The sequence below is a fragment of the Myiozetetes cayanensis genome, unplaced genomic scaffold, assembly GCF_022539395.1.
Source record: "Myiozetetes cayanensis isolate MyiCay16 unplaced genomic scaffold, myiCay2020 scf6-25, whole genome shotgun sequence".
In the NCBI taxonomy this organism is placed as follows: domain Eukaryota; kingdom Metazoa; phylum Chordata; class Aves; order Passeriformes; family Tyrannidae; genus Myiozetetes; species Myiozetetes cayanensis.
In genome coordinates, this window is record NW_026087853.1 from 10,082,464 (window position 1) to 10,104,471 (window position 22,008).

General features: G+C 43.5%; 1 protein-coding gene across 4 annotated transcripts in view; it reads left to right on the forward strand.

Annotated features, from left to right (window-relative positions):
* DEGS2 (delta 4-desaturase, sphingolipid 2) overlaps positions 1 to 22,008 on the forward strand; it is a 35,548-nt gene that overhangs the window by 2,885 nt on the left and 10,655 nt on the right. For 2 of the 4 annotated variants that reach the window (XR_007631640.1, XM_050337161.1), the window contains exons 1-2: positions 11,292 to 11,429; positions 20,711 to 21,453. Coding sequence is in view for 3 of the 4 variants with exons in the window: in XM_050337161.1 (XP_050193118.1) it covers positions 11,348 to 11,429; positions 20,711 to 21,453 (825 nt within the window). In the remaining variant the exon portion in view is untranslated. Of the gene's footprint in view, positions 1 to 8,469; positions 9,053 to 11,291; positions 11,430 to 20,710; positions 21,454 to 22,008 lie in introns of those variants that run through there. The other 2 variants (XM_050337162.1, XM_050337163.1) reach the window with 2 other exon arrangements.

The window sequence follows — 22,008 nt, forward strand, 5'->3', positions numbered from 1 at the left end:
GTACTACTGAAGGTGAGGATTTTAAAACTTATCTCATAGCCCTTCGGTACTCTTGACAAGATCCTCTCCTGTTCCTCATTCCTTCTTTTTTTTCTGCTGTTACATCACCTTTCCTTCCCTTTTTAGGTTAACTACAAGTACAGATTTGCCTCATAAATATTTCCAAGGCTGCTGCAAGTATACATTCCATTTTTACCTTCACTTCTCACTACACCACTGCTTTGTTTGCTCATATCCCAAATTGCCATGATATAATAACTGATCAAAAATTCCTGCTAAGAAACACTTTCTTCTACCTCAGCATCAAGTGTTCTCAAAGTCAGTCTAGCCCAAGTCTCAAGACACCAATATTGAGCTTTGGCCTAGTGATGAGATTAGGAAATACTTTCCTATTAAGTATTAGAAATAGCAACAACCTTACATAACTTGTAGAGATCTGGGAATTCCTTCTCTCCAGTCATACATTGCACTCCCATTTTAACAAAATTACAAGCTGTAGTGTACATTGTAAAATTCTCATAAACTGAAAGGCAGTTTTTAGATCCTGAAGAGAGATTTCCAGGGCTTTACATGTAAATTCTGCCCCTCTGTTTATAGTTGGAAGGACACGTGTAACAGTGTGGGAAAAACAGTTCTGTAGCTTTTAAAAATAAGATTTGAAAATTAGAATGAAGTCTCCCTAGTCCCTCCATAAAAGTTAAATGTAATAAAAAACACAGTGAGTCATTATGGAGTTCTTTTTTATTTTGCCTTTTTTTTTGGGGAGGTAGAAAAATGCACAACTCAGTTATACTTTGTATTGTAAGCTTACGTAGAGAAAATATTACTGTCACCTATATGTTAGATGTACACTCAGTCCTGCTCTTGAATTCCCACTAGAACTGACATTGCCTTCAGAGCAAGTGGGATTGGGCCCTTGGGGTGAAGGGTGAAGGTTTTATTTTGGTGTTAGTGTATTCATCAAATATAGGAACAAAGTCACAAGTCTCTCTTGTTTATCAAGATAAAATTTTTGGTTCAGGTCAATGATGATAGTTTAATAATCTTGCACAACCTCATTTCATTTTTGTGGTGTGGGGTTTTTGTTGTTTTGCTTTTTTTTTTTTTAATTTGGTCTTTTTTTGTTTGTTTTTCTTTATTACTGCAAACAATTATGTAATTTTGGACAGAAAAGGCACTTTTAAGTTTTTAAGCATCAGAACCACCTTATTTAGAATGTTTTCTGCTTTTCCCCCATACTTTGGCTTAAAGCCAGTGTTTTAATGTTTTGCTGCAACATTCATATTTCATTATTTTTCAGTGAAAAATGTTACATGAGACAAATATTCTTCATCAGCTGTGTTTTCTTCATTATACAGTTCTCTTTATCCTGAATGAGGTTTGCTTAACTAACATTGTTTTTCCTTAACTGCTTGATAAGAACAGCAACAAGGAAAAATAAAGATGTGAAAGCTGCCCAGTGAAAAGGTATTTAAAAGAAAACTTTGCCCCCTGTCCAAATAGCAGCAAAATTTTCCCCCTTGATAATGTCTTATCTTCTTGCCCTGTTTTGCTCTGCACCCTGTTTTGCTCCCCATGCTTGGAGCTCCAGCTTGTTTCCTAGACACGTTTAAAAAGTGAGGGGGAAAATTTAAAAAATTTTAGACCTTCCATTGGAAATAAAAGATACTTTTAAGTATCCATAACAAATAAGTTTTAAAGAATATATTTTACAAGCTCTACAAGCTCTAGATGCCTCAGATTTAGCTGTTTTGGGGTGTTTTCCTCTTTCCTTAAAATCTACTGCAGGAAGCTGTAGTCCATCATCAGTCCGCAGCAACCTGTTTTTAACTTTTCACACTCACACTCACCAGTAGTTTTATCTCCACTCTCCTTTCCTACCACTGCAAAATTCCTGGTGGTAGTTTCAGGTCCTGAGCACACCTAGCTGAAAAAGCAAAACCTCATGTGTTTTCTCTTGACAACCCCAGCTTCTAGTATCCTCACAGCCTTCCTTTCTTTTGGATTGAACTGGCTCATGCATCTGCCTTTCTTCAGCAACTCAGTGTGCAGGGAAAACCTCAGGATTCAAAGAGAAGACAACTTCAAAGCCAGCTCAGACAGTGTAGTAGTTCTGTACAGAAGTCACTTGGACAAGTTGTAAAGCTATGGGTTACTGACAGTTCACCCCTTTCCATTTTGGTACAGTCCCATAAAAAAAATCTACATTTACCTGAGCCACCAGTACCATGCACAGAAAAATGAAGGAGAAGGAAGGAGAGGAAGGAAAACATGCATGCTCTCTAAGACATTTCTTATTTCTCTGAACCTCCTTCAGCTTTTAATTTTTCCATATACTTGGCACCAGGTACTACAGAAATTCGCATGTGCTGGGTACTTGTTTTAGGGCAAAGAGTTACATCAGTGTAAGTAGCAGAAGGTTCTGCGGACAGGTTACTGCCACCATTGCACAGGTGATATGCATGGATAGTTTGAAAAAATCACATTTTGTTTCAATTTACCCCAAAGGATACTAAACTCAGGCCTTGAATGAGAGACATTGATCTTTTCAGTTTTACAGGATCACAGAAGAGCTGAGGCTGCAAGGGATCTCTAGAGGTGGTCTAGTCCAAACCTCTGCTGAAAATAGAGTCAGGTTGCTAAGGGCTGTGTTCAGCTGGGCTTTGAATATCTCCAAGGATGGTGACTCCACAGCCTCTCTGGGCGACCTATTCATTCCCACGTTTGACCAAAAGAAGTTCTTTCATTATAGTTAAGTAAAACTTCATGTGTTGCAATTTGTGCCTGTAGCCTCAAGTCCTTTCACTGCGCCCTACTAGAAGAACATAGCTCCATCTTTTCTTTCTTTTTTTTTCCTTTTTTTTTTTTAAATTTTATTTGTAATTTTATTTTGCAATTCCTGGGATGTTCAGTGTCCTTATTAGACTTTAAACATTTGTTAATGCAGTGTGAAATCAGCAGTGCTGCTTAGAGCACAGGAAGACACAAGATGCTTGAGGTATTGCAGCACCCTAGTTTTGGAGAACTCTTGCAACCCATCTCTCAGATATGCTCCATATGACATCAGCAGATAATGGTCAGTACTCAAGATCATTAGCCACTCAATCAATATTATGCTTTTTACTGTTGTGTGAGTTTTGTTTTCCTGTGGTGAACTAGTAGTTGGCAGCTTCCAGGAACCATAGTTGTCATTGCTGTACTAATCCAACTTCGTGTGTAGTATTTGGTTGCATTATATTTATATTAAGAGCTGTTTCTCATTTTGTTCTACAGAACTAATTGTTCTGACCCTTATCTCAGTTGCATCTAGCCAAAACTAGGTAAATGCTTTTTAAAAATAATTACTTGGCAAATACAGAAGTGGTGCTGTATTTTAAGAAAAGGAAGGTTACACAAACTACAAATGAATGAACAAAATGATCAATGCTCGTTTTCTAAATCTTGGGTTGGTTTTTTTTTTTTTTAAGTCCTATTTCTGCCCTCTCCAGTTTACATTAAAGTGAGAGGAAGAAATTTGAAGTGTGAAACTTGTGAAACAAGTGAGCTTTTCACAGCCAACATCTACAGCCTTCTCTCTTGCCTCTAGCAGGGTCAACACACCCTCTTCCTGATTTGTTTCACCCAGCTTTTCAAATTCACTGATTTGGAAACTTCTGATATCCTATTTTTTTCCTCTCATTCTCACACAAACTATTTGTCTAATGTTTAAGAAGAAAGGTTAGCCCTCCCATTGTAAACCAACACCGATTGCTAAACTGATAATATTTACATATCTAGTTAAATATGCGACACTGGATTGCTTTTAAGATATTTTTGCTTTTGTGTAAAGAAGACCAGAGAGGAAAAGAAAACCAGTAGTTGATAATAAAGGGTTCTCTTGTTAACACCTGTAAAAGACTTATCTAGGACTAATGAATGAGTTCTGCCAATTCAAGATATCAGGTTTTCCTTGTTATCTTCATCTAGAATGCCTTATTAATCACTTAAAACAGGTGAGGTCTCAAAGAGGAAAAAAAAATAAAAAACTCAGGAAGAAATCTAAACTGGGATTTACAATGCCATTAAAGTAATTCGCTAAATAAAATGCACTAAAATGTTAATTAGCTCTGTCATCCTTTTCCAGAGTCCTTGTCCTGGCTCTTTGCAGCTCTGCATGAAATGTGGTTTTACCTTTACCTTTATAGTCCTTCATAATTTATCCTCCTTCATAATTTAGCCTCCTCATCTTCAGCTGATCTAATATAACTGCCACCATGCCTGGCCTTTACGGCCCACTGGCTTCTGCTGCAAATGTTGTCCTCTCTCCTTAGATTGCTAATTAAACATGAGGGAAATCCCTGATCCCATTTTGTGTATGGACTCCTACAAAAGACGTTTAAAGCTTCATTATGAGTATAATGAATTCTGCTTGCTGACCATGACTAGGAATAAGCAATGAACTCTGTGTACACCTCTTTTCTCTGTTTCACTTTCTGGTACTTTTAATAATTATTGTTTGCTTTGATGTACCATATCCTACTTCAGATTCTGCTCAATAGCAAACCAAGCAGCTAAAAAAGCTACACCAATTACTTTGCTGAGATTTATAGTGCTCTCCTCCATTTGTCATCTGCCTGTGTCTTTGAGAGTGAGCACAGCAAGGAAGGATTTTCTCTCATCAGTCATCTTGCAGAGTGAGGGGAGAGGGTTTGCACTGCCACCATTCCAAAGTAATTTCTAAGTTATGGTCATTAATCACCCCAATTTCATTAAACAGGTTTTGTTGCTGGGACAAGATCAGTTATCTTCTTTTCTTACTGTCTGAAAGGATATATGAATTAGTGGGACTAATCCTCACTCTAGAAATGTTTAGCCCTTTAATTATGCACGGAAAATACAAATAATTATTATTGAGTTTTAAAGCTGATGATTATAAATGAAGGTTTTCTTCTCCATTCCCGATTTCATGGCTGAGGGTATGAAACTCCCCTTCCAAAAATCCTCAGCCTTTACAAAGAAGTTATATTACACCTATCAACATAGGGTGTGTGTGGACATCTGAGTAGTCCATATCTTGCAAATTATAGGCGACACAAGAAGTAGAAACTTCTGGGAGATAATACCTATTAGTTGAGCCAGCATGGTACGATTTCACACCTGCCAGCACAGGCAATGACTCTGAAAGCGTGTCCTAACTGCTCTCACTGCTCCCTGGGGCCAGGAAACAAATCTGCAACTCCTATTCATGCCGATTGTCCTACAAATAGCAGGGCTTCCCTAACCCTCCTGCATATGCATTTCCCTGGGTTACAGACGCTAGACCTGATGCTGGAAAGTGCTGAGCCTCTCGGCTTCCACTGAAGTCGCCGGACAGATCCCAGTAGCACTAGGCAAGATTTACCCCTAGACTTTATGTTACATTTTGAAAGAAAAATAGTCTCAGATTGAAATGAACAAGGCTAAATAAATGAAAATAAATAAGATGTATAAACTGCCACAGTCTCAAGAAAGCCCAAGGACAGTTATTTTGTTTATTAAACCAACTTAGCTAGGTTTCCATGAGGAAATCGATACTGTAACTCAATTGACAGTGTGCTAAACTATGAGTGTAAAACCTCATACTCCTTAGGTGTAAGCAAAGCTGATCAATCCATTTTGTAGCGTGCTTATATTAGAAGGATTTATAACTCATCAAAGAAAAATTGTAATTTTACTTTCTGATTTTACAATCAAATCCTAGTCCATCTTGGAGGGTCTCTACATGTTGATACAATATAAATACTAACTAAATATATTTTTCGAAAGTGAAAAGACATAATCTTTGGAATTTAGCACTGTTGGTTATCAAAGTTGCTTTCCAAGTGTTCCCTGCAGAAGAAATTCTCCCTACACGTCCACACATACATACACACATGCACAGTGAACCGTTTTCAAGTGGCTTTTTTTCCCTCCACTCAAAGTTTAGTCGCTGACTTTGAGAGGCTGAACAAAGTACCTCTCTTAACCCCGGGTGACTCCTATTGTCAGAAGTGAGCTCAGCAGCCCTGAAATGAAAGGTTTTAAGTGCATTAGGTTGAAACCTGAGTATCGGGAAATACGTTCGGAAAAGCAGATCTGCGAGGGTGAGCTGCGGTCTAGAGAGCACTGCCAGACCAGCAATGTGCAGTAGTGGGGGCTTTTAGAGACGAGCTGCATCAATGCTTAGAGGATAGGATAGAAATCCCAGTTTAGTCTGGCGCCTTTCTTCACAGAACCCAAGCTCTCTCGTAATCCTGATACTTGTCGGCAGTGAACCCCTTAGATGCTCACATTTGGATTGGAGATTACAAGCGTTGCTGCTTTTTGCCTGTAACGTTTTTGCTGTGGAAGAGAAGTCTAGTTACCACACTCCATTCAGGCGTTTGCACCAGGATCCTAGTAAAACTGTTGCTGAAATGCCAAGATTGCGGGGAGGGCAGCATAAGCTATCCATGGGATAAGTACTTACGGTGCGTAACAGGGAATATGTCTCATGAGAGAAAGCAATTGCAAATCCTCTGAACAACACAAAGCGCTCCGTGGAATAAATTACTTTGCAGAAAGATTGCGATTCTTTGGAAAAGCTGAGAAGCAGGGCGAAATGTACTACGAGAAAAAATATTTATATAGAAGAGGAAATTGTTTCCATGTGAATTCTGCGGGAGCCGTCTGTCTAAATACATTGTGTACCGGATCACAGCGGTGTCGTTAGTTACAGCAGCGCTGCATTTGTCAGTCTTCAGACAAAATAGTCTTGAAAACATTTTAAAAACATTTTTTAATTCCTTAAGGGCATATTTCTAAAGGAAGCGGGAACACTTGGACGCTACCAAACCAAGCGAAGTGATCGCTTCCTCAGCCATCCTTCCCTTGATTGTCCTTACGTTAGAGGGACGGTCAGGCTTGGCTGGGATGAAAGAAAACAGCAGAAAGTCACTCTGAGGCAAAGCGAGGACGGTGCCGAGGCCGCGGCGAGCGGCCGCTCCCAAGGAGCGGGTCTGGGGGGTGTCCCTGCCCTGGGGTGTCCCTGCCCCGGGGGGTGTCCCTGCCCTGGGGGTGTCCCCGCCCCGGGGGGTGTCCCTGCCCTGGGGGTGTCCCCGCCCTGGGGGTGTCCCTGCCCTGGGGGTGTCCCCGCCCCGGGGGGTGTCCCTGCCCTGGGGGTGTCCCCGCCCCTCCGGCACCCTGTCGCGGCGGTGCCGGCAGGGGGCGCGCAGCACTCGCGGCGGGAGCGGCGTGGCTGAGCACGGGGCTGTGATGGGGGACGGGGGGCTGATCTGGAGCTATCCCGGCTCCGCTCCCCGCCCCGGGCGAGCCCGGCGTGGCTGAGCACGGGGCGGTGATGGGGGACGGGGGGCTGATCTGGAGCTATCCCGGCTCTGCTCCCCGCCCCGGGCGAGCCCGGCGTCGCAGCGGGCACTGCCGGCGGGACGGCGCTGCCCGAGCCCCGGCTGCAGCGGCGCTGTGCCGCGGAGCCTTTGGGCCGCGCAGCCGCCACCCCCGCCCCAGCACCCGCACGGCGAAGGGCGCGGGGGCCGCGGGTGCCGCAGGTACCTGACCCCGCCCGTGCTGCTCTGCCGAGCGCTTCCCGCTGCTCCTGGCCCGCGAAGTGGTCATTTCCACGGCGCACGGCCCCGGGGGCCGGCTGCGGGAGGCGAGGAGTGAGCGATGCGAGCCCCGCACAGGTCGGGGAGCTGGGAGAGCCGGCGGCAGGGGAGGAGGGGCGAAGCTGGGCAGCAGCGAGCCCATCTCCTAGGGAGCTGTTTGCTTCTTTGAACCTCGCTTCTCATTTTGGGAGCTCCCAGGCAGAGACGCCGTGAGCCGGCTCGCCGAGCCCTGGGCAAACGCGGCTGTTGGGCAGCCTTGGTATGAACGCATCAGAAAGGTGCGTTACGCATAATCCAACCAAGTGTATCTAACAACCTACCAGTGCCAAAAGGAGCATGGCTTTATCCCCCTATGATTCTGTTGCACCAGCTCCTCAGCACCTTTGTTTGGTCAGTTCAACTCACAGCTCTGGCATGGAGCTAACCCAGTGGAAAGAGAAATCCAGAATGCCCCGAGGAAGGGTCAGCACAGGTGAGAGGCTAAAACAGCAAACAGGGTTTATAGGCAAATTGTTTCTGCTAGGCTAACTTCGGTGTGTGTGTTGACGACATGGCTCATCTACAAACTATGCTGCCTATGAAAATTTGTTCAATAAAGTATGTCAGGTTGTAAACCTTGGCACTAGTTATGTCAAGTCAGAGCACGACACTCATTTCAAAATGACTGCAAAATATTTTATAAACAGGTAAATACACAGCTGTGTTTTCTTCTGGCAGCGAAGTCCAATTTATACAGGCAGAAAGAAAGTAGGTAATGCAGTAACTGAAAATACAAGTCTGTCATGGGACATGGAGCTCTTAATTCAGATGAGAAAACACTTTATTTAGAGATAAAATTGCCAGACAACTTTATTTTAGTTCCAGAACATCGAGTTTAATAAAGGTTAATCGTTGGAAACAGAAGAGGAGTTAAGGCCTGCACACCAGGGCAGAATTAAGATAACCTCAAACACCCAAGCCTGCTCTGCAGGCTGGCAGTAGTCACTAGGAGACGTGTGCAGGTGTTCCTGCTGTATTTACTCTGTCACCTGCTCTTTCAATGAGCAGAAGGAGGAAGTAGCTGGATTGTGTAGCAGAAATACATTCATGATGGAAGAGCAGCTTTGGGTGGAGAAGTATGAGTCTGCCTGGGTGTGTGGAAGGGAGGACCGATATGTCTTGCTTCCGAGCTGTATATCTTATGTCATGTCCTCAGTGAAGCAAAGCATTTTTGTCTTTTTTTATCCTAGGTTGCTGGAGGTGTGATGTGTACTTACAACTATGTAAACAAGATATTTTGATGGTACTCTGCACAGAGTCAGCAGCTGTGCTCCTCCTCTTGAGTGTGTTTGGAATTTCTCTCGGCTAGGCTTCCCAATATTTAGAAATCCTGAACAAGTATAGGAAATTGCTGAAGAAAGAAAGGCTGCAGCTGTGAGAACCTGACCATGTGAAGCACATTTGAGCTGCCAGTAAGTGTAGTGACTGCATGAATCTGTAGAGTTCACAATCATTATAGTCTTCATTAAAAGGGCTATTATTGCTGTGTGACGTTTAAATCCCACCTACTTTTTCTTTGTGAATGACTGTTACTAGGACGCTGTAAAACTAAGGATGCCAAAGGTTCAGAACTAGATAATACTTTTGCCAATTCTAGAAGATGGTCTGAAGCTGGCATTTCTTGTTTGTCTGGCATCCACAATTACTCTTGAATTAGTATGATTTGTTTGGCTTATTACAGAAACAGAAAGCGTGAAATTCTGTTCTCAACAACAGATGCCAGTGCACTGGAGACAGAAAAGCTTTCTGTTCTTCTCATGTGGTCAGGCTGAGTCTATAGTAATGAGCTACATAAAGGAGATGCCGTTGCCTACAAAGGAGATACTTAACTTTCCATGCGTAACTTGCAATATGCAATAGCACTGTCCTACTGGACAAACTTTTGGGGTGAAGTCATATTTGTTTTCTTTGTAATTGCATGGATTGCCTCTCTAATTTACTTTTTTAGTCACCTTGAGCACTCCTGAGCAGGAAGTGACAGAAGGGTGTCATCACGCTCATATTGTCTTTGGCTTCTCCACCGATACTGTCAACACGCCAAAACGTCTGAGCCAATTAAAGGTTTAGGCTGAGATACCAATGCATCTGCTCTCTGAACAATCCATTTCTTCTAGAAACATGTAATATCTTTCACTTGGATTAACAGTTCATTACCTGGGTTGGACCCTGCAACTTTGTGGGAGAGCACCAACCTCGTGCTGGAGTAATGGTGAAGAAACCCTTGTACTTATAGAAAGCTGACCTGTAAGAGCAAACTGGTTAAAGTCTTGCTCTTGCTGTGGGTGAAGCTGCTTTCCTTTCCACCGTAGTCCTTCCACTCAACGTGCTTTAGACTTTTAATCATTCAGGGATTTACATTTAGACCACTTCAGGAAAGGAAAAAAAAACAATAATCAAAAAAGCCTCCTACAGCTTTCTAGCAGTCAAGCATCAGGATTTGGGGTTTGTGGGTTGTTTGGTAGCTGTTGTTTTTTAACCCATATGTGACTGTGCTACCAAGAAATCTTAAATAGTTCCACCAGACTGAAGTAAGTTGCCAGTGTTTGTAGGCAACAATTATTGCTGAAAAATATTGACATTTCACATTTTAAAGGTGGCTCACCCCCCCAGTTAAAATCTGCCAGCTGTTATAAGCATTTTTAAGGGTAGAAGAGTGTGAAGGGTGTTAGAAAGATTCATATTGAAAAGAATGAAACAAAATTGGAGCTGATCCATATATGATGTTGTCGATGGAAGGACTAATGATAGGGATTGTGAATGAAGCTGGACAGCGGGTCAGGTATGGACTTGCAAAAGGACATAGTGGGAACAAGGGCAGCACTTTAATTTTGGGTTGTGAATGTGTGTAGAAACATCACTATGTAACGTCTAACTCCTCTCCCTGTGAATCAGAATGGCTAGAGAGGAAAGAAAGGTTATGTCAGTTTTAAGGTTAGCTAGTCCTTTGCCTGGCTTTGTTACCAAAGCAGCAGTGTGATTTCCTGCTACTCCAGCAGGAATTCCCAGTACCTGGGAAATGGGCCGCAGAGCTGCAGGAGTGAAGTGTGACACAGCCAAGGGCTGGATTCTGCCGGGACAGCTCACGAAGATTTGTCAGAGTGGCAATGAAGTGTGTGTCAGGCATTGGTCGCATTTGTGCTGTCCCAGGTCTTCCACCCCTGGAAGGAGCTCGTACAATTGGGCTTTGCCCTAAGCCACGTTCTGCTTAGGGCCGTATCTCTGGATTTATGGCGTTTGGACCACCTTTACTTTGCAAAAGCCGCGTCTTGGAAGTGCCCGGGGACCTGCAGCGCTGCAGTTCCCGTTGTGTTCAGAGGCCGTCCCAGGCGAGGATGGATGCAATGGCTGTGCTGAGCTCCGGTAGTGGCAGTAGCACGATGTGGGGAACCTGCTGCCCTGCGAACATGCCCATCCCCCTCCACACCCCTCCCAGCTGCCTTCGAGGTCCCCGCAGCAGAGCGAACCGCGGCCGCCCGTCCGCTGCCCCCAGAGCCAAGCCCTGAGGCATCCTCTCTCTCCCGGGTCCCCTTGCACACCACGGCGGGGCTGTGCAGCTCCCGCAGCTCCAGCACACCCGACAGGAGCCGCAGCCCTAGTGCCTACCGGCGGGGCGGAGGCGGCCGGCGGAGCCGCCCCTCCCTGGGCGCGGAGCTATAAGAGCAGCGCAGAGCTATAAGGGCAGAGTAGCGCGGGGCGCAGCGGGAGCCATGGGGAATCGAGTTACCCGTGAGGACTTCGAGTGGGTTTACACGGAGCAGCCCCACACGCAGCGCAGGAAGGAGATCCTGGGTACGCCGGGGCGGTCGGGAGCGGCCGCCGGCGGGGCGGGCAGGGCTGCGCTCCGGGACGGGCAGAGACGGGGCGGGGGGGTCCGCGCCGGGTCCGCCGATGTCGGTGCCGAGAGCGGCTCGGGGAGGGTGTCCAGACTGCGGAGAGCCGCGGCCCGGTGGGCTTGGAAGGGTGTTTCTCGCGAGGGGTGCTGCTCTCCGCCGGCTCTCTGCCTTCCAGAGGCAGCGGTGAGCCGGCTCTCCCGGGCGGCAGCGCTGCGCCCACCGGCCGGCTCCGCGCCCCGGCTGCCGTCGGGGGGTCCCGGCGCGCCCCAGGTCTGCCCGGCCCGCGGGCTGGGAGCCCTCCCGAAGGCGCTTGATCCCAGTGTCCTGGGAGCGCAATAAAGTCAACGGGGATGTGGGTGAGGTTTGCTGGAGAACAATAGCGAGTCTCCCGCTGCTTATCAGGGACAAGGTGCACTTCTGTATTTTCGTGTGAACTGCGCACAGGAGTGTGTTGGGTCGGGAGGTTTATTCTGGTTTGGGGCTTTGGACTGTTCTGGAGATCGTTTCAGAGAAGAACTGATGATTCAGAATTGTTGCCGAGTATTTTTGCGTATCTCCTGAAAATACATTGACAACCTTTTATTAATAAATAAACTTTTTTTCCTCTGTTTTCATTTGGGTGGGTTGGTTGTTCTGATTTTTTTCCCTCTAATGAGTAGGATAAAGTTTTTAAAGTACTTTTATTAAGAAGGGAAAACTTGTGGCTGAGTAGCAGCTCAGGGTACATATACACAGGGTATATGCTAATTAGGTGCATTTTTTTAACTCCTCCACAATCTCATAGATTAATCCAGGATTAATCTAAATTACAAAAACATTTCCGGCATAGTTGCACTGGTGGAATATCCTGGTACAGGTTTGAATTACATCCAGGAAAATAATAATTATTTTACTATGTAATCATGGTAGAGAGTCAAGTTATATCATTATAGAAAATGATGCTTCTTGGTGTCATGCTACTTATCCTTTTGGTCAAGGGCACTACATTTCGGTGAGCTGTGAGTAGGAGTATCTATGGTGGGTCTCTACCTTTGCTAATCTCTTGCCTTTCTGGTTGTGCTATAGAATGGGGTCTGCAGACCATGATGAAGTTGTTTATGTTAGGAGGTACTGGAGTGCTTTGACTCCTTTACCCTGGCTGCAATAAACTCTTTTTACGACCTTTCAACTGCACACTTGCAGAGGTTTTACCTACCTCCCCTTTGGGTTCAGAATAAATGATTGGAATGAAGGTCCGTCTCCCTCCTTGCAGTCCCCCCTGCCCAGCTGTGGGAGCAGAAGGAAGGGAAGAGAGACATGAAAGATGTGGGCAGACCAATCAAAGCAGAATGGATCATGACACTAGTGTCATGGTACCAAAATGTTACCAACAGTTACTGAAGCTCTCCTGGTATCCTAGATGATGCTGGTGTCATGATCCTCACTGCATTATTCAAAGCCTGAAGATCAGCAAACCCCTTCTACCCTAAATATGCACTTATTAAAATGTGTCTATTGAGCTGGAGAACACTGTAAGAATCTTATGTGCATATGAACAAATATCTGTAAAAATCCATGTATTTTATGTTGTTTTTACAACAATGCCTTGGGGACAGCATTCCATGCTGGTAAAGGAAGTATTTCCCTCCAAATAGGTTAATGATTTAGTTGCTAAGCACTGAAACTTGATTGTTCTCTGTTTATACTGCAGCTTTCTGAAACGTTGGTCTCTCTCAGGCGTGGCTACTTGAATTTAAATACAAGTGGAAATTATCTGTTAAGAAAAACAAAAAATGAGCAAACCGACAAACACACAGGACAGTTTCTTTCCTTAGGCTGTTGCCTCAATGTTCCTGTGGAACAGCTCAGAGGTAAAAATGGTCCATCACAAAGTTGCAACTTACTAGCCTAGGTGTCAGTGAGACTTTTGTAGTCAGTGACAATGTGTCTGAAGGAGAATTCAGTGAATCCAATCTCCCTACCAAGGGCAGGGACATCTTTCACAAGGTGAGATTGCTAAAAGTCCCATCCAACCTGACCTAGAACTTAGAGGGATGGGGTGTCCACAACTTCTGTGGGCACCCTGTTCCAGTTGAGCTGCAGAGCTATGAGCTGTGTTTGTCAACTGGGCTGGCTGGGAGGTAGCTTATGGCAGGACTTTGTTGTTCTAGGTGAACCTACCAGAGATGTGATTCCTAGTGGCTATAATTATACCAGCAAACAGATCAACATTTCGCGCAAGGGAGAGGTAATCCTTTCTCTGTTATCTCTTTGTAGTATCTTACTCTTAGAATCTAGGTATTAAAATGTAGCTTGTGTTTGGTACTGTCTAGGTGCCAACTGCTTCTAAGTTACAGGGGAGGTCCCTTGCCAAGCTGGCACTTCGACCCATATCACGTTGTACATGTTCCTGAACACGTTATTCACGCTTTTCAGTTTATGAAATGGAACTGTTTCATTGCTATTCTCTCGCCCTCTTGGTTATGAAAAGCCTGTTACTGCCTGGTGTCAGGACTGAGATTTGTGTAATGCTGCAGTGAGCTCTGTTAGGGAAAGACCTGGTTAAAAACTTCCTGATGGAAGAAAAGTTTTTTCATCTAGATCTTCGTAGCCTTTCTGTATAGTTACAAAAATGAAATTAGAGGAAGATATAACATAGGGTACAACATAGAGGGGATATCTACTTCTAGTAGAAATAGGATTTCTACTTTAGTGTCAGTAAGGATTTTTTGGATGAAAACACTTGATGAACTATAGTCTTGCACAGTGGGAAGTATTGGTGATTTGTCACTCTTGAGAGATGAAAAAAGCATTGCTCAGGTGCAGGTAACACCATAAGCACACAATGTATGGTTATTTCACCTGCAAACAGTTTCCCAAATGCAAGCAATGAGCAATATGTTGTGGCATGGGAAGCGTGAGATCATATTTGTGCCATGGGTTGGATCTAACATTTTAAAATTGCTATAGGTTGGTAAGAAAATGTCTTGCTTCGTGGGATCTTTAGGGAAGCACTTGTTTGCTGCTGAGGATGAGGGCTGAATTGCTGTACCCTGAGTTGCTCAGGGTAGACCATGAGCATCTGAATATGATCTAACATATAAGAATAATTAATAAGTATATAATTATTTATTTGCCAAGTTATTTTGGAGTGGAGATGGTGCAGGCATTTTATATGTGCTTTATTCTGTAGGAAGGCTGAGATGTTAGCCTATGAGGAGGGGTAGAACACAATAAAAAACCCAAAAATACTTATTTTAGCAGTTAGCTGGACTGAGTATAGCTCTACCCTCTTATTTAATCTGCTCTTTCTTTCAGCTGTCTCTTCTGTTGCCTATTTAAACCTCACATTTATGAAAATTTTGATAAATTGTACCTACTGAAATATGCAATATGCAGATCTCCTTAGCTTAAATCAAAGCTCTGAATTACATGTGCTTCTGGCGAAGAAACTATGAGTTTGTTTCCCCTTTATCCTGCAGTATGTGGGCTCAGTGCTGCCACTGATGTGCTTGTTCCCTGACGAGCACATCCAGAATAGCTGCTATCTCAGTGCTCATGCCAATTCCCTGTGGGCATCACCTATGAAATAAATCACATGAGCAGAAAGTCGCTGGTTTAGTCATTTGTGGTCTTCTGTTGAAAATGTATGAAGTGCAACCAAAGGCTTCAGCTTACTCCATATTGCAAGTTTTTGTCTCAGAGGCTGCTGGAAGCCCTCTTCCTAGCATTCCTACATCCCTGTGCTCTGAACTAGCTAACAAGCCAGCGTAAGCAAGCATGTCATAGCTGCTGTCACAGTGATGTGCTGACATCATCCACCTCTGTTGACACTGGCAATGTGGCACCACTGGGTACTTTCCCTCTGGTGGCACTTCTGAGTGAGCCAGCTCACTTGGACCAGCCAGCACTAAGCAATTTAGAGGCTTGTGGGTGGCCTGTATAAGAATAGGACATTTGTCCTTGCACAGTAGGTATATAAAACTTCAGTGTAATTGTCTGGGCCAAAAAGGTTTCTTACTAGTTTGCCTGCTAGTGGGAGTAAGAAACTGCAGAGCCAGAAGCTTTTGTCATGCATGTGTGTCGTGTGTGTGTCCTGTGCCTTGGTACATGTATGGTTTGAATTAATCATAGAATAATCTCCGTTGGAAAGGACCTTTTAAATGTCACCTGGTCCAACCCCCTTGCAATGAGCAGGGACGTCTTCAACTACATCAGGTTGCTCAGAGTCCCATCCGACCTGTCCTTGAATGTTTCCTAGGATGGGGCATCCACTGCCTCTGTGGGCAACCTATGCCAGGGTTTGACTACTCTCATTGTAAAAAATTTCTTCCTCATATCTGGACTGAATCTCTCCTCTTTTAGTTCAAAGCTCTTGTCCTGTTGCAACAAGCCCTACTAAAAAGTCAGTCCCTATCTTTCTTATGACCCCCCTTTAAATATTAAAAGGCAATAAGGTCTTTCCAGAGCTTTTACCTCTCAAGGTGGAAGAGCCTCAATTCTTAACTCTCTCAGCTTTTCCTTACAGGAGAGGTGCTCCAGCCCTCTGACAATTTTTGTGGCCCTCTGGACCTGCTCCAACAGTTCCATGTCTTTTGCTGAGGACTCAGGTGTGCTGTGCTGGTTTTTATGAGCATGTTCATGAGCTGAGCTGCTACGAGGCAAAACATGATCCTGTCAGTAAACTATCTTCTTTTGGTTTGTTAATTTTTTTTTTTTTTTTGTACAAATACCATCTCCAGTATAGGACATGGGGTAGTAAAGCTTACATCCTGTGCCTGGTGTCTCTTATTTGTTCTGGCACGGACTCATAGTCAATAGGACATAGCCCAGGACAGCAGTGTCACAGCAAATTTTTTTTTCCTTCTTCTCTTTAACAGATGTCCTAAGTGTCTTATACTAAATGGTATATCCACTTTGACTATGACTGTATATTGCACTTGTGGTCAAAGTAAAGGAAAATTAAGAAATTAAATTTCTTCTACTAGCTTCTATTAGCTTCTCATGGATGTGGGCAAGGCTGCTGCTGCTCCTTTAAACCTCTGTCACTCTCTTTATGGACAGCTCCTGCTCTTGTTCACTTCCGAATCCCATGTATGCCAAAATGTGCAAGTATAAGGTATGTGGAGTCACATAAACAAGAAATTGTGTTTGGTACCATCACTGGGGCTCCTCTGAGTTATCTCAGAAACAGTGTCAGTAGCATAGAGGTTGAGTGAGGGTTCAGAACAAGATGTTTGCTGTCTGCTGAGGAGGAGGAACACCAGGACCTGGCATTCAATGGCTTCTCCAGGAACAACTGATCCTCAGCACTAACTTAGGATCATAGTAGGGCTATGGTGAGTGCTCCTGGATCTCCAGAGAGAAGCATCAAATTAAAAATATGTAGTCAGGCTAATTTGTCAGTTTAGAAACTTGTGCTGAGTGAGACCTGCCTCTAGAAAGGTGACTGATGCTTACACACAACAGTGGAGTGATCTCTGTGAAATGTTAATTCAGTAAATGGGTTGTTTCAGAATTGTGAACACTTCTGAAAATATTCTTGCTGCATTTGTTCTCTCCTGACTGCTGTTCTTTTATCCACACTGTTGTACAAGTGGGAAATGTCTTTCATCATCATGGAGCAGCTTTCTGCTGTTCTGAGGTTATGTATAGAGACTGTGGAACTGGCTGAGCAGAATTATTAACTACATTTACCTACTCTACTAAAACTCCTCTACTGCTTTTGCAGTGTGCTGACCTTGGAGACAGAAAAGTCCTGCTTCTGCACTGCTGTGCATCTACACCAGTATCCCTACCCTCTGAAAGGCAGTACAATGGCTCTGTTTGGACAACTAGAAGCAGCACACGTGGATAAGCTGTCTGCCAGGCTGAGCTAATGGACTTTCTCAATAAGCCAGAGGCTGAAAAATGTGCTGTGTAGACACCAGAGTAGCTGGAGTTCTGCTGTTCTCACTGGACTCTAAAGGGCAAAACTTGGTCCCATATAGTCACATTGTGGATGTCATGCCCTGTCCCACGTCATGTGTCCACACATGAACCCCAACTGCCTTATCTAGAAGGGCTGAATCATGAGGTTGGGTTTTTTATCCTCTTTCTGTGCCCCCTTCATGCCATGATTTTGCATAATGAAGAGTTAGCTCTCCATTACATCGTGTTTTAGCCCTGACCCAGTGCTTGTTGGGAAGCAATGGACTCTGGCCATATAGAAGCTCATTGTTCTTAGAATGGGAAAGTGCTCAGGAACACCAAAATGGAGGCAATTCAGGAAGGAGCAGCATGATGGGAAGCTCAGTTCAGATGCTTCCTAGTGTGAAACTCTAGCAGCCTCAAGAGTGGGGAGTAGGTGTCTGTTTACTTCACAAAGTGCAACGTGTAGAAAACAAAGGTGGTCTTTACTGGCTGGCTGCCAGAGGTCTGATAGTCCTTTGTGCCTCCTGGTTCAGCATTGCCAGTAGCTCTGCCTCTGATTCTCTGTTGCCTTTTTTTGACGTGCAGATGGGTGATGTCTGGTTTGTACACACCTATAGTCTTTCAGCTAACTGCAAGGCATGAATGTGAGGGAAAAAGGAGATAAATATTTGTGTTACCACATCTTTGTGTCAGTATGTTATACATAAACTGCAGTCATCAGGATCACCTAATCTGAGATTAAATGTGTCTCACCGAAGAGTGCTTGGCCTCAAGTCTATAAAGGGTCAGTATTCAACATTCTGCATTTGAAGCACTTCTGAATGGACAGATCTTTAGCAGGCTACTCCACCAGCAGGGTTTTCAGCCTCCACTGAGTTTACCAGCACCACACCCCTGCCCAAGCCATGATTTCTTCCTAGGGAGAAACCCGAGGTCTCTCCATGCCATGGAAATGGGACAGGTTTATCAGTATTAATGATAAATAGCCACATTTTTGTGGTTTGACTAGTATGCAAAGATTTACTGCTGGAGAGGAGTTAATCATGTGTTGAATTTAATATTAAACCCTAGCAAGTTACTTAATAGCTGTCACCTGTGATAAATGCAACTTGCCTGCATTGCTGCCTGCACACACTGTTGCTGCTGTTTGGCAGCAACTGCTCTGAAATCTCTTAAATGGAATCTGTGGTCCTTGTTGATGGCCACAGAAAGAAATAGGTCAAAAACTTCCATTATTCGCAAATGACAATATAAAGCATCTCTAAGCAATTTTCCCATCCCATTAATTTTAATTTTTTTTTGGTCAGTATAGCCTCAGTTTGACCAGGCTGACAAACAGATCTGATTATTTTACATTTCGTCATCTCTTTTTGTCACTTCAGTAACTTACATCTACTGGCTGTGTGACTGAACATTTGAGGTGGTTTGACTTACTAAAGAGTTTTCTGGGTTCCAGACAGAGCCCCCTAAGCAGGAGATTAAGCTACATAAAATTGCATATCTTTAACAGTCTTGCTGACCAGGTCATTATATCAAGTTATTCTTTAGAGTGGACTTTGAATAAGCAGCACTTTGTGTAAAATTTTAGTACATATCCAGGTACCAGAGAACAATTTTTAACATGTTAATTTTTCTAGTGTGAAAACTATAATTTAAAAAAAACTGTGAAAACAAGAATGGAAGCAAAACAGCAACCCTCTGGACTTTCCAGAGATTTTTATCAAAAAAATTTGACTGACTTAGAAAGATACGAACTTTTAGTATAGATTTCCCACCACTTAAAAAATTCTCTCTTTTGCCTGAGTATTCCTCATGGTAAATTGGCCCCCTTGTCCTCACAAGAAGAATTGGGAATGACTCTTTTCTCACCATCTTCTATGGGACTTCTCTAGTCTTTATCATCTCTAACCTCTGTCAAGCTGCGCTAAAGCTGGCCAACAGGCTCAAAGGTTGTTGGAATGGTTGCAGAGTATGACCACATCAATCTACTTCCTGAAGTAGTATTTCATGTCTCTGAAACTTCAGCAAACTTCTCAGGGTTTACTTTTACAAAAACCTTCTCCGCATCCGGCACTCAGTACCTGCCGCTGCTTGCAAGGTCACATAAACTACGTGTGTCGTCTCCAGCATTTGTTTATAGCATATACAGCTGCATAGATGTAGGTCATTGTAATCTGATTTTATAGCATCGGTGTTATACTGTGACACTCAGATGATGTTTACTTTTCTATTCATTAAATGGGCCTATCAGAGTTGAAGGACACACTGTGTAACCTCAGGGTTCAGAGCGAGTGACTTGTCTACGCACTTATCTGTGTAAGCTGTAAATATTGAGAAATGCAGAGTATGAGTTAAAGGAAGGAGGGTAGTAGGTGGGTAAAAGCCATAAAGCAGTAGAAAAAAATCATGTGCAAGTTAATACTGGAAGTGAGAAGTGTGGATTTGTGAAGAGGAGATGTGTATCAATGAACAGCACCTAGAGGATAAGCTGTATTCTGTATTTTCTTTCTTTTAAATGGAAGATGAATGGCCGCTGGAACCAAAGATAAGTATGCTAGTCCTGGCCTGACATGATGTCAGACCTGGCAAGCCTAGCCCATGTCTCTCTGACACTGCTGTAGTTGTGAGGCCTCATGAAGCTGTTGTGTGATTATCTTGTGGCTTTTATGCCTGTTTTTGGTGTGTGACTTGGGAACAGAGAAAAATTTTCTGTGTCTTAAAAATCCTGATATTATTAATGAGTTGTTACCATGTGTGAAGAGTTGTATGTGTTGTGAGCATGTACGGTAGTTAGGAATTTTTTTTTAAATGCTGTATTTGTCATCTAACCACAGAGCAAAACCTGGTGAGCCTGTTGCTCGGCTCTCTTTCCTCTGCTAATATGTTTGAAGCAGCAGTGTGAAAAGGGCTGCGAAGAAGGCAGTTGTATCACTTTTGTGGAAAAAAAAAATCTAATCTGGGCAGAATACAAAAGGAAATAAAAAACTTGGTAGAAGGTGCTTCTTAGTGCTTAAATCATGTGGGTTTTGGCATGCTAATAATGTGAAGCAATACTTGTGGTGAAGGCACATGATGCCACAGATTGACCATCAGGGTATTTTTTTTTTTTATATGTCTGTATATGTCTATATATATCATTATCAATCACAATTGGATATGATGCTGGAAGTGGGAATGGAGCCCATATGTTAATAAAACTTTCATCATAGTGGCAACCCTACTTTGGAATTACCATTTTATAAAACTAGAACCTCAAATACACTGTGACAAAAACAGAGTCCCAGTGGTGATTGTGTTTACCTAACCATGATCTAATGAAGTTTTTCTCTGCATTTTTTCCTCTAGCAAAGTATCCAGAGATCAAGACTCTGATGGGACCTGATCCACATTTAAAGTGGATTGTATCTGGAATGGTTTTCATGCAGCTGCTGGCATGCTACCTGGTGAAAGACTTATCTTGGAAATGGATTTTCTTCTGGGCTTATGGTTTTGGGGGTTGCATCAACCATTCGCTGACCTTAGCCATCCATGATATTTCACACAACGTCGCCTTTGGGAACAAGCAGGCCAAGTGGAACCGGTGGTTCGCAGTCTTTGCCAACTTGCCGATTGGCATCCCTTACTCTGCCTCCTTCAAGAAATACCACATTGACCATCACCGGTACCTGGGAGGGGACAGCTTGGATGTGGACATTCCCACAGACTTCGAAGGCTGGTTTTTCTGTACACCCCTTCGGAAACTGCTGTGGCTTTTCCTCCAGCCTCTCTTCTACAGTCTGAGGCCACTGTATGTGAACCCCAAAGCGATTACACAGATGGAAATTTTCAATGCTCTTGTACAGTTTTCTGTAGACCTTATCATTTACTACCTTTGGGGACTCAAACCTGTTATTTATTTAATAGCAGGTACAATTCTTTGCTTGGGTTTACATCCCATTTCTGGGCACTTCATAGCAGAACACTACATGTTCTTAAAAGGCTATGAGACATACTCTTATTATGGACCTCTGAACTGGCTCACCTTTAATGTAGGATACCACATGGAGCATCATGACTTCCCCAGCATTCCTGGATGCAGATTGCCCATGGTAAGTATGGCATAAGTATGCATGAGTTAGATTTTTATAAAAGCTGATAAACTGTCCCAAAGAAAACACTCCAAATCATAGCAATTGATCAATTCAAGAAAAAAAAAAGTTAAAAAAAAAAAGAAGAAAGCTTTTTGGATTTGTTTCTAGTTAATTTTAAGCCAGATATTGAGAGAAATGGTTGTCGAAGTGCTGTACTATCTAGTTTTTTTGATGCAAACGAGAACATCTGACCCTCAGAGGGCTTGAGAAATACTTTTAGCATGATAAAATCCTCCAACAAGGCTCTAAATTTCTCCATTTACATCTCTCAGCCCAGAAGTTACAACCCCTTGAAAGTTTAAAGGCCCATCTAAAGGGAGGCAGGTGGCAATTACTACTTGAAATTTGTCTAATAATCAATCTGCTACCTATATTGCTTGATTAACATCAAAGAGAAGCTTTTCTATTTTTGAGATGACATAAGTATTGGGGCGTGTTCCAGCCTGACACAAATGGCACTAGAAAACAAAGCCCTGCTCTCCATGACTCGTTTTAGCTCTGCTGCCCCACCCA